Raw genomic sequence first — 11,483 nt, forward strand, 5'->3', positions numbered from 1 at the left:
CCCTTCCGCGGCGGAAAAGGGCATTGTTTTAAAACGTGCCCGCGCGCCTTCGCCCCGCGCCGAATGCGTTGGCCGCCCACGGCGCGGGGCGGGTGGGGAAAAGTTGCCGGATAAAATGCGGGTGTTCTTTGGGTTTTTGGCTTCCTCTTCGGCACGCGCCGCCAGGCTCGCGCGCCCGCCGCGAAAGAGGCATGTGAAAACAAACTTTTTTCCTAAAAATGTCTCTGCGTGTCGGTTCGGGCAAGGCGCAGCGTTTTCGAAAGGCAAGGGCACACCGCGTCGCATGGCACTTCTCACGCTACGCGGGGCGTGGGGCGGTTGGGGCGCGAGCTCGTCCGCCGCTGTGGAGCGGCCCCGGGGACGCAGGCCATTCCGCGCCGCCGGGCCGGAGGGAAGGTGACGCATTGGCTCTCTTCGCGGCGCGGCGGCGGGGGAAAAGGGAAGGCGCGTGGAGGCCCGCCTCCATGCGGCGTCCGTGGGGACAGGAAACGGGGGGGAAGAAGACGGCCGCGCGCGGCATCTCCCCCGGCGGAGCGGCGTCTCGTCGCTTCGTTCGCGGAAAAAAAGAAAGCGAAAGGGCGGCAGGGACGATTACAGGGGGACGCGGGGCGGAGGCGAGACGGCAGACGCACGTGGGCGTTGTTGTTTTCTATTTTCACCGCAGAAAGGAACACACACAGACACAAAAGCACGCGCTAAAAAAAAAAGCCCCCCTCCCCTCCCCGCTCACTCCGGCGACGCTGCTCTTGGCTGCCGGGCGCGCCGGGCCGCGCCCCGTTGCCAGCGCAGCTCCTCCATCTGCCGCTGGTGAATTTCCTCCGCGGCGCTGCGGCGACGGCGCTGCCGGCCCTCCCGGCCGAGTCGCCGGAGCTCCTCTTCAAGCGCCTCCCTCCGTTCGCGCTCTGCCGCGAGCTCGAGGCGTAGCTGCCGCAGCCCCGCCTCCAGAGCGCCCGCGCCTTCCCCGCCCGCCGACGGCGCCCGCGCCCGCCGCCCGCCGACGCCCCCGGCCGCGGCCCGGTTCTCGCCGAAAACGCGTGTTTGCGGCGCCTCCTCCCCGGCCGTCGCGGCGGGGCCGCGCGGGAGCAGAGTCAGATGAACGGCGTTTGCCAACCCGCACGGCATCCCGACCGACAGCGGCGTCGCCGACGGGGGCAGCGGCGCCCCGTCCCAAAGAAGGACCCCGTCCCGGCGAAGCGCCCTCAGAACGTTCTTGAACCGCACGCCGGGCTCCATCTGCAGGAGGCGGTGTCCCTCTTCTCCCTGGACGTCCACCTCCAGGAAGCTTCTTCTCGTGCTCGCGCCCGCCTCCGTCGCGGCGGCGCGCATGGCGTCCAGGCGTCGGCGCGTTCGCTGCCCAGGAAACGGCGCGCGAGAGAGCAAAAACAGCAGCAGCAAAAAAAAAAGTCGCACGCGGCTGAAGTGGGGAAAGCGGGGGGGAACGCAACAAGAAGAGCGGCGGGGGCAGAAAGAGTAACAAAAGAATTAAAAAAAACCACACGCCCACACGCGGCAATCAAATCTAAAAAATGTAGGAAAAGACGCGCTCACAGCTTCACTTCGCGGCTTCCTCCTCAACTCGGCCGTTGGCTTCGGCCTCGTTTTAAGATACCGGAAGGAGCACGGGTTCAGGCGGCGGAAATGGAGGTAGGGAGGACAGCGCGGCGGCGGGCTTTACAGAAAGGGGCGTTTAAGCAGAAGGCCTTCGCGTCTCTTCGGAGCCTGCCTTGGGACATTTCCGCCGCCCCGTCGTTGCAAAAAACGCCGCCCGTCACTCGTTTTTTTTTTCTGTGTGTGTGTTCTTTTTCCTTGTCTCACTTACAATCCGACCACCGCTCTCAGCACCTCCAATATCGCAGGCGAGGCAAATCGCTTGCGGGCAGCTGTCGCCCGGCGCGGCGCGGTGCGGCGGCCTCCCGCCTACTCTTCCTCAAGGTTCTCTGTGGCAACGCGGCGTCGGGGGGCTGCGTCGGCGCCCGGCTCGCCTGGCTCCGCGGGGGCGGCCTCCTCACGCACCTCGAAGGAGATGCGCACGTCGGCAAACCTTGGGTACGCCCGCGCCTGTGGGGAGACCTCCGCCGGCACCACCTCATCGTCCCACGCGAGGTCCGCAGCGACGGAATCCTCCGCATCGTAAAGGAGCCCCTCAGGCACGGAAAACGCCGCATCGCTGATGGCTTCCTCTGGCGGAGCCGCCTCCCCGCCCGCGTCCGTCCCCGGCAAGTCCCCCACGAGGTAGGCGTCCGCCCGCACGCGCCCGCCGTCTGGCGCTCCTCCCTTGGCAAAGGAGGGGCCGGGGTCCGTGGGCGACGAGAACGAGTTAAGGCTCACAGAGCGCTGCCGCGAGACGTGGTAGACGCAAGGGCGGTGGTGTATCTCCTCGTTGCTCCCCGACCCTGCGGCTGCAAATCCTTCGCCGGTGATGGGTCGCCCAAAGTCCTGAATCCGCTCCTGCAGCTGCCTATTTGTCGAGAAAAGCTCAATGGCGTGTCGCAGTGTTTCGCATGAATCCGCAAGAAGCGTTCTTTGGGCCAACGTTCGCCAGGTCTCCACCATCAGCGCAGCAAGCGAGGTGCGCCGAAGACGGTCCTCCGTGCACAACTCCACACACCCCGCAAGAAGACCCGGTTTGCGTGCATTTTCTGTTGCCGCAAGATGTCGTAACAAAACATCGTCCGTGTCGTTTATGCGCCCCGAAAATATCGATAGCAGCGAGCGCTGCAACAGCACGGAGAGGCAGTAGCAGTTTGGGTATTGGAGACTGACCGCAAGCAGGCTCTGCAAGAAGTTGGACTCCGCAATGATGCGATCCGTATCCCGCAGCCGAAAAGAAAGTACTTCTACAAACATCGCACACAGTGCAATTCGCATGGCGTCGGCGCGGGACGGAGCGGCGGCGCCACACACAGGTATAAGGTCACAGAACCGTCTAAAATACGCTGTCAGGAGCTTAATAGGGGCTATTACAGAGACGTTCATGGAGTACATTTCAGCCACGTCAGCCGGGACAAGGGAGGTTCGCACCAGGGCCAGGATGCCGCGGTACACCTCGACGCCTTGGGCGGCAAGCGGAACAGCCCCCGGGCTAGCCCTGGCTTCCTCGCAGCCCCGAAGAATATCTCTTACATACACGGACATCAACTCGTACTTCAAAAGTTCATCCACGATGGGCCCCGCCGTCTGGCTGTAGCCGTGGTTGACCAACGCCTTCCAAAAACTAAAGTACGGCTGACACGTTTCCGTGCGCAGCGCAACCGCCATATGTGAGGCCAGGTGTTCCGCAAAACCCAGCCGAACACAGGCCTCGATGAACACCGGTGACACCGTTGAAAAGGCAGCGGGTTTAGTGTCCTGCAGGGTCGTTTCAAACAAGGCTGCAAAGGTTTCAGACACAACAAAACTTGCGGAAATGTGGCGAATGACGCCGAGAAGCAGTTCCTTGTCCAATCTGGCGGCAATGGCGGCGGTTGTGGCGTGTGCATCCACATCGAAGGCTTTCAAAATGATGCGCTGGAAACACCGGGCGAACAGCGGCGTTAGCGGCGCCGCATTTACAAGGACGGGAAGTGTCGCCGTTACGATGCGACTAAGAGGCATCTCCGGCGCCTCAGAAACGCCCAAATAAAACGTGATCAGCTCTGTGGCATTCTCACTAAACAGTGTCTGCTTCTGATCCCGGGTTTCCTCGTGCTCGGCGGGGTCACTTGAAACCTCCGCATTTCCCACCGAAGCCGCATCCGCCTTACCGCAAAGAGGTCGTAGCGCCACCTGGACAAGTTCAAGGAGGCAACGCCCCACGAAGGCTTTAAGCGACGTCACTTCTTTTCCGTTCCTGGGCTGTGACTGCAGGTACGGTGATAAACCCCTGCGGGCCACCACCTCCTCTACCGTAGTTGAGCTCGAGAAGGAAAACCCGGCAACGGCGTTGCCGGCCAAAGTGAAGGGCACAGTAAACATTTCGTTGTCGTTGTTGCCGCTGTTTTGTGAAGTTTATTTCCCTTTTGTGGGGAAAGGTGCCGATAGAGCTAAAGAAGTGGACTCTTGCAACTGGAAGCCTGCAAGAAGTTTGAACGTCACCCCTCTTTTTGTTCCCTCCCCCACGCCACCATCAGACCCCTTTAGTGGCTGCTCTTCTTTGGCTATGGCCCTTTTGCTCCTACTCCCTCCCTCTCTCTTGCGCGGCTGTGCGAGGCCTGGCGTGGGGCACCGCAACACCCTTCGAACACCCTCCTCCGCTCGCTTACGCGCCAGCTGGGAAAACAGACAAGAAGAGAAGAGTCACCGGCACTGTGGGCATGCATCGGCGGCTGCCGGTGTGCGACAAGAGACACAGAAGCATGGCGTGCAGAGGGCGTTTAGCGACCGAAGCGTTCCAGCAAGCGCAAGCGCAACAAGGAAAAACAAAGAAGAAAAAGAAACTAGTAATAATAATAATAAGTGACGCCTCAGCAAAGCCACAGAGTCCCGTCTCTCAGGTACCCCCCACAGCAGCCGAGACAAAGCCCCACACAACGAAACCAAGCCCTTTTCGTCAAGGCAACGCAGATAAAAATGTATATTTACAAATCCCACACACACAAAGGCAGATGTCAAAGTTAAGAAGAAAAATAACGAAAAAAAAAACAGTAATAATAAAGAAGCCGACAGCCAGGGAGGGGTGACAGCTGCGCATAGATGCAGAATCTGAGAAACTACCACCATCCCCTTTGCACGGCGGTTGTTCGTGGTGCGACACACGCGTGGTGTCCGCCAGGCAGTTGGTAGAAAAACCCCGGCATCGAGGCCGCGGGAAAAGAACCATGAAGAGGCTCCAAATTCGACAAGGTGCGGCTGTCGCTAAACATGGAATAGCCACGTGTTGCCCGGGGCGGCTCCCACGAAGCGCGAGGGTTGGCCACAGAGGGAGCGGCCCATCCCTGAGGCCACCCTCGCGAAGGCGGGGCGGCAGCCGAAGGGAAAAACCCCCGATGCCAGGGTAGGTGTGCGTCCGCGCCGGCACTGTGATGAGCAACCAGTCCACCAACGGAGTTCCTGAAGCACGGTGGGGCAGGTCCCTGCGCCAAGCCCGGGTCGTTCTGGCAACCTCGTGGCGGGAGACGAAACTCGCGCACAAATGAGGACGGCTGTTGCGCCGTGGTGTGAGAAGTCCCCCCGAAAGGGCCATATGGGACCGCGAACGCCCCCGCCTCGCGCCCCGCAAACCGTCGCTGACTCTCCACGACTCGAAAAGGAGGTTCCGGCAGCCCTTCCTGCGGCGCGGCGTACTGCACACCAACGCGAAATCGCGCGGATGGGCGCAAGTAGGCGGCATCACCACGCGAAACTGCAACGGGATCTGGAGAAACGGCTTTGGGGAGACTCACAGAGGCCCCGGGACGTGCGGCAGAAGAGCTTCCCTCCTGTGCGTCTGCGAATGGACTCCGCAGAGGTTGAAAGGATACACTTGAGTTCGTGCTGGTTTCCTCACGTGATCGTTTGCAAGGGTAGACAGGGGAATAATCGCGGTTAAACCTCAATTGGGAGGCAATGCAACTCGTACGCCTGACCAGCTCTCTGTAGTCTTCATCCACATCTGTTACCGCGGCGCTTCCGCCGCTGCGTGGGTGAGACTGCTCAGCAGCCTCACTGCCGCCGCCCTCTATCACGGCAGCGGCATCGCAAGAGGAGGACTTCTCTAGAGCGGAATTGCCGGCAGGTGGTTGATCCACAAAAGCGGCATCTGTTGACGGTTCCGCCGTATCGACGGCATTGGCTTCCTGCTTCTGCGGACAAGGCTGCGCCGCGTGCGCCGAAGTTCTGGGAGAAGAACCCTCCACCCAACGAAGGTCACGGAGAAGTCCGTCAAACGCATGAAGCGTCGGCTTCCCTCTTTTCCTCTGCTTGGTTTGCGCCGCAGCCTTGTGCGCGGAATCCTCGTGCCCCTCCGCCTCTGTGTCTTCGCCCAAGTTAAGGGTTGCCTGGACATCGATTCCAAGCATCTGCTGCTCTGTGAAAATTTGGCCCACAACACGACCCCGGCCTCCGTGTGGCGCATGAAAAGTGAACACCACTTGCCCCTCCTTGGCGTCAGCCGGAGAAAATTGCCGAAAGAGCAGGATTGCGTCGGTCGCGGCGTTGCCCACGATGACAACCATGCGGTACTTGACTTGATTTCCGCGTGTCCTGTGCGGCTGCGGCGTCAGGGTGACAACTGCCTTGAGCGTCTCAGCACCCGCGCAGGGCTCAAGCGAGAGGCCACACCGCGGAATTGCCCGACATCGATCCTGCAGTTCGTTGCCGAAGGGAATGTTCTTCCCGCAGAGGGCCTCCAACTTCCGGGGATCGGACGCCACGACGTCGGCGACGCCTCTGACACCGCCCTGCAGGAGCGCTTTGGCGGCACCCTCACTGACGCCCTCCAACTGCCTCAAAACGGGACCGTCCCACCACATCTTTTGCTCCATGCACCGCAAAAGAAGAAAACTCTCCTTCAAAAAGGAGTAGGATTTCATTGCCCCGGCGTAGTCGACGAGAAACCGCGCTAGGCGAGGGGCCGTTGTCCAAAGCCGAACAGAATCGTTTCTCAGAGAAAAATCGCTGATCGGCATGTGTGCTAGATGCGCCTGGAGGAGCACGTACACCTTATGCCAATCCTCCCGCACCTCCCTCCCCCCGCGCACTCCAGACTTCAACGGGTAGCGAATGCTCTTGTTCATCTCATTCAGGTGCCTCCGATCCCCTTGACGGAGGTGCAGCTCTTCAAACTCCGCACATCGGCTAAGGACACCAATAAGTTGTGGCAATACGAATGCAACGGGGGCGCCCGTCAATTCTTCCAGCGTGCTACCCTCATGGGCGAGCTTTAACGCCCGCTCCCCGGCGGCTCCTCCCGCTGAGGCGTCTAACTGCGAGCGGGCGCGCGCCGTCTCACCGTTGAGCAGTTCCACCGTCTTTAGCAAAACGTACCGCCTTGCCATGGCCCGCCCCACACGCGTGCTCTCCACCACTCCTTTCATGTTTTCCACGGGAGCGCCATCACCCCCACAGCGAGCATCGCAGTTCCCAAGCCCACATCTCTCTCCACCCGGGGCATTTTCGTAACGGATGGAAATGCACCCCTGCCGTTCCAACTCGGTAAGCATGCGGTGCATGAGCTTCGCTGCGAACTCCTCACGGTCAAAAGAAGACTCCTCTTCCTTGGTGGAGAAGAGAATGCCATAATGGCGCGGGCAGTGTCTTAAGCGTATCCACAAAAACGTCGTCTTAATCCATTCGACGCCGAGGGAGAAGCTGTGAATGGTACGCAGAGCCACTTCCGCATTTACGTGTTCAATCATCTTCTGATGCAATTGGCTTTCAACCGTTGAACAGGAGTCACCATGGCGCAGCGGCTCGTAGAGGGCAGCCTTCGCTTCTGTTGTGAGGACGAGTGCGATGCCGTGGGTGTCAAGGCCAGGGCGCCCCGCTCGCCCGCCCATCTGTGCAACCTCAGAGAGCGGTAGATCCTCGCGACGGCCACTCTTGAAGAATGTCGTGCCTTTGATAATCACAAGGTGGGCGGGAAGGTTGACGCCAAGGGCCAGTGTCGTGGTCGTGCAAATGACAGATATGTAGTGCTCTCGAAACATGCGCTCCACGAGAACGCGATCAGGCATCGACATCGCCGCATGGTGGTACGCGATCCCAAGCAAGAGGAGTCCGCGCAGCTGCTTATCGTTTGCCGAGGACGCCAGCCGTTCCACTTCTTCAGCCGGTCGCAGACGATCCTCGGCACCTTCTCGTGCGGCCGTCTCCCTCACCTCCGCCACAACTCTCAAGGAAGAATTAATCGCCTCATTACGTGAGGCGCAAAACACAATACTCGGCCTGCCCGCACTGAACTGGCGTATAAGACCAAACAGCTTGAAGGAAAGAAATCGATCGAACGCAAAGGGATTGTTGGAGGTGCTGGGATACGACAGGATGCGCAGCGTCAGCGGCACCGGTCGGTCTGCGGAGGTAAACGAGAAGACGCCACCGGGCTCCACCTGCAGCCACTCAGCGAAGTCTGCAATATTGGGCAAGGTCCCACTGATGGCGACAAACCGGGTAGAACAGAAGTGAGGCCCACGGCTGCGCAGAGACGCCTTTATAGCCTTCATGCGACTTACAACCGCCTCCAGAGCGGCGCCTCTTTCCTCACTCACAGTGTGCACTTCGTCGAGAAGTAGCAGGGCAACCGATGCCACCAAACCCCAAACAACCCCTTCTTTCCACCGCCGTGTAATACTATCCCATCGCTCTGGTGTTGTGATGATAATATCCGCGTTGGGGACCTCAAGCAATCCACCCTCGTCGCCTCGCGACAGCTCCTGATCTCCCGTCTCAAGCGCCACTGACAGAGTTGGGAACTTATCCCGCCAAAGCCCATACTTTTCGCTGGCAAGGGCCTTGATGGGACATACGTACACCGCCTTCCTCTCAGAGGCAGTCCCGCGACCGGGTGCACCACCGGCGTTTCCCGTGCGGGGGAGAAGGCGATCCTGGAAGAGACGCAGCATCGCCACCTCCAAGAGGGCGGTCTTGCCACTTCCGGTCGGGGCGGCCACGACGACGTTGCCGTCGCCCTGCAGCAGCGCCGGGATGACGGTCTCCTGCACGCGGGTGAAGGCGGGGTAGGGAAGGTAGGAGATGAGAGGCCCAAGGCACTCGCGCGCGGTCGACATCCGACGAAGACAATTCCTTCCTCTCCCCTTTCGTCTTGTTCAACGCCTTCTTTTTTTTTCTTTCTTTTTTTTCTTTCTACGCGTGTGTACACGCATGTACGGCGTGTCATTCACCGCAATTGCAGAATAAAACAAAACACACAGAAACAAAAACAGCAGCAACAACAGCCAGAGGTCGTCTCCCGCACAGCCATAACCCCCCCCCCCCCGTCCCCCTTTTTTTTCCATCTTGAGGCAGTGAGCGGCCACAGCCCCCACCTGCTGTGGAGCGTCGCTCTTTTCCTTCTTCCGCATCTGCTCTTTGTCTTCCCTCATCCAATGCTACAACGAAAAAAAAAAAAGAATGAAAAACACCCACTCCAACACGTACAGAACCGAGGCTACGAGCCCTATTTCGGCTCAGGCCGCCGGCACCAGTGCCACCCATCCCCCGTCTTTTTTGTTCACGCAGCGCTTATGCAGCGCTGGGGAAAAACACTACCCGGCACCCCCGGACGTCGTCAAGTGACTGTGTCTCTTCAAACAAAGTCATCATTGAGCCTTTGATGAACCTCGATGCCTTCAGGCGGGGGTAAATTCCCGCAAAATGCAGACCCTCAAGGACCGCAATGCCACACTCATCTAACGCATCCCGCGTTGAATCCGTAACTGGCGGCGTGGCGGGATCATCGACGATGAGGGCATCTGTGCCAATCAGCAGCAGCGAGGGGTACAGCTCGGCAAGGCACCGCACCGCGTCCACCTCCATGCACGCAAACCCTCTTGCCCATGTGCCTTCCCCCCGGTTGCGGAGACGGCTCGTGACAAGTAGAAGCCGCCAGACAGGCGAGGTCGCGGCATCAGGAACCACAGCCGCCTCCAGGACGCGTCGCGTGATAGGCAGGGGTGTGCCCGCATCAATGACCTTACAGTCCGCCTCCAACAAATCGCTGATATCAACTATTACCGCATCACCGGTGTAGTGCGAAGTACCAAACAGTTCCGCACCGCCGTTGCGAAGGAGTGTAAACGGCGTGTCACCGTGTAGCCACAACTGGGGGTTGGAAGCGGCGAGGGCGTTGCCACCGAGTCGCGATGCAGTCAGCAAAAGGCGTGAAAAATTACTGCATCTTATCACGTCATCCATCATCGACTGCCGCCAGCGAAGGAAGCGCATGTACGCGACGAGTAGCACTGCCCCCAGAAGCAGTCGAAGGAGCGAGACCGGCCTCGCCCCGCCCGCCGCTCGACGCGAGAGCTGGCTCAGCGTCCAGGCGACCCCGAAGACAAAACTCACAAACGACGTCACCGCCAATGACGGGAGGCGCATGCGGTCGGCAAGAAAGCTCCGGTTCTCCAGCAAGTAGAACGGGGCGACGCCTGGGGCCGTCCCCCGCGCCGCACCGGCGTGCGCCGAGAGGTCAACACAATGATCCAGCCTGACCGTCGCAGCGCTGCTGGCAGGGTGGTGCCATTCCGCAAATTTGCGCTTTCCCTCGCTCGACATCGCATAAACAAGAAAAACAACTAGGCACCCACAATTCTTCCTTGGAGACGCAGAGGCAGACGTGTCACCGTCACTCTGTGGGAGGGGGAAACCGGCAATGAGGAGACGCCGGCACGTGGCAACTGCGTCAAGTGCATTAACACCGCAAGAACTTTCCCAGAGATGAACGCAAAAATAATAATAATAATAAATACTTTACGCAACCAAAAAGGTGTCTTCTTCCACAAAGAGCCACTCTGTTTTGTTGATTGTTTGTCGTGATGCGATCCGTCCAAACCCGAAACAGAATCGGGGAAGCGCAAAGCGACAAGTTTCACAGGCATATCGATACCGCTGTATCACACGCGGCATTCCCAGAGACCAACGTGGTGAAGCAGAGCAGCATGGTTAATTTGGTTGCACACGTCCGCTTTTTCCCTTGTGTTTGCGGCCACAACCCAGCAGTAAACCGCGTTCTTGGCGCCACCACATCTGCTTCCCCAACACAATGTGACACCACGCCCCTCCCCCCAAATCCCCAGCACACCTGCCGCCCCTCCACAGGGCCTGCATACTACTTTTCAAACACTGCAGTGTCCATGGCCGCGCCCCACAACTCCACTGGGGCAATGCGTTGTTGCTGCTGCTGCTGCTCTCTCTCGCCCTCTCTGTGCGTGTGTATGGCGCAAATTGAAGCCTCCGCCTTGCCTGCTGCCCGACGCTGTGATCAGAGAAAATGAGGTGCACGCGGAGCAGCAACGCCCACATACGCACACCTGGGAACACGGCGGGGCCGGCGAAGAAGACGGTGAGCAAAATAAAATAATAACCCTATTCCCTCTTCGCAGCGAGGCGCAAATGAGGTTGGCAGCGTCTACAACGCACCCCAGCCGCCCTAGCGCCCTGTGCCATCCTGCAACGGCACACTGACCGTGCAGCAAGGGAAGCAAATCCCTAATTCACACCGTGCACCCTTGCAAAGAGTCCTGCACAGAGGCACGCCATGTATCCCCACCTAACCAACTCAACGAAAAACGAGGAAACTGAAAATAGTACGGTTCCAATTCGTCTGACGCTCAAGCCAGAAAAGCCTGCCACTACAGCAATAACACCAACAGCAGCGTGTATTCATTTTATCCACGGGTGACAAAAAAAACAAAAAAAACTCAAGTCTTCCCATATAAAGAAGTTATGCATATGTGCCGCTTACCACGGGCCCGCGCAAAAAAAAAAAAATCGGCCTTTTATCAGCAGCAATTTTTTCCCCACTTAAACACAGAAAACAGAATATGGTCCATTTGTAAGGAACCAAAGCAAGCTCGAACACAGAAAGCATA

General features: G+C 59.1%; 6 protein-coding genes across 6 annotated transcripts, besides 4 other annotated features; 1 reads left to right on the plus strand and 5 right to left on the minus strand.

The window, feature by feature from the left end:
* Nucleotides 1-405, minus strand: Tco025E_02701 (uncharacterized protein; the record flags this gene model as incomplete). Its single annotated transcript, XM_029369625.1, has 1 exon — nt 1-405. A coding segment is annotated over one exon (405 nt), but the record flags the coding sequence as incomplete, so codon positions are not given.
* A 321-nt stretch (nt 406-726) lies between these two features.
* Tco025E_02702 (uncharacterized protein) lies at nt 727-1,326 on the minus strand (the record flags this gene model as incomplete). The annotated part of the gene is made up of 1 exon (XM_029369626.1): nt 727-1,326. One exon carries the CDS (start codon nt 1,324-1,326, stop codon nt 727-729), a length of 600 nt encoding a protein of 199 aa, XP_029230267.1.
* Nucleotides 1,327-1,917: 591 nt separating this feature from the next.
* Tco025E_02703 (uncharacterized protein) lies at nt 1,918-3,954 on the minus strand (the record flags this gene model as incomplete). Its single annotated transcript, XM_029369627.1, has 1 exon — nt 1,918-3,954. The coding sequence occupies one exon, from the start codon at nt 3,952-3,954 to the stop codon at nt 1,918-1,920; it is 2,037 nt and encodes a 678-aa protein (XP_029230268.1).
* A 446-nt stretch (nt 3,955-4,400) lies between these two features.
* Nucleotides 4,401-4,434: a microsatellite.
* A 254-nt stretch (nt 4,435-4,688) lies between these two features.
* On the minus strand, nt 4,689-8,681 carry Tco025E_02704 (putative DEAD/DEAH box helicase-like protein; the record flags this gene model as incomplete). Its single annotated transcript, XM_029369628.1, has 1 exon — nt 4,689-8,681. The coding sequence occupies one exon, from the start codon at nt 8,679-8,681 to the stop codon at nt 4,689-4,691; it is 3,993 nt and encodes a 1,330-aa protein (XP_029230269.1).
* A 47-nt stretch (nt 8,682-8,728) lies between these two features.
* Nucleotides 8,729-8,757: a microsatellite.
* A 46-nt stretch (nt 8,758-8,803) lies between these two features.
* Nucleotides 8,804-8,848: a microsatellite.
* Nucleotides 8,849-9,135: 287 nt separating this feature from the next.
* On the minus strand, nt 9,136-10,167 carry Tco025E_02705 (arylformamidase; the record flags this gene model as incomplete). Its single annotated transcript, XM_029369629.1, has 1 exon — nt 9,136-10,167. One exon carries the CDS (start codon nt 10,165-10,167, stop codon nt 9,136-9,138), a length of 1,032 nt encoding a protein of 343 aa, XP_029230270.1.
* A 170-nt stretch (nt 10,168-10,337) lies between these two features.
* Nucleotides 10,338-10,357: a microsatellite.
* Nucleotides 10,358-10,427: 70 nt separating this feature from the next.
* On the plus strand, nt 10,428-10,886 carry Tco025E_02706 (uncharacterized protein; the record flags this gene model as incomplete). The annotated part of the gene is made up of 1 exon (XM_029369630.1): nt 10,428-10,886. One exon carries the CDS (start codon nt 10,428-10,430, stop codon nt 10,884-10,886), a length of 459 nt encoding a protein of 152 aa, XP_029230271.1.
* Between the last annotated feature and the right edge of the window lie 597 nt (nt 10,887-11,483).

The sequence above is a fragment of the Trypanosoma conorhini genome, assembly GCF_003719485.1.
Source record: "Trypanosoma conorhini strain 025E chromosome Unknown Tco_14.4_contig_00111, whole genome shotgun sequence".
Lineage (NCBI taxonomy): Eukaryota > Euglenozoa > Kinetoplastea > Trypanosomatida > Trypanosomatidae > Trypanosoma > Trypanosoma conorhini.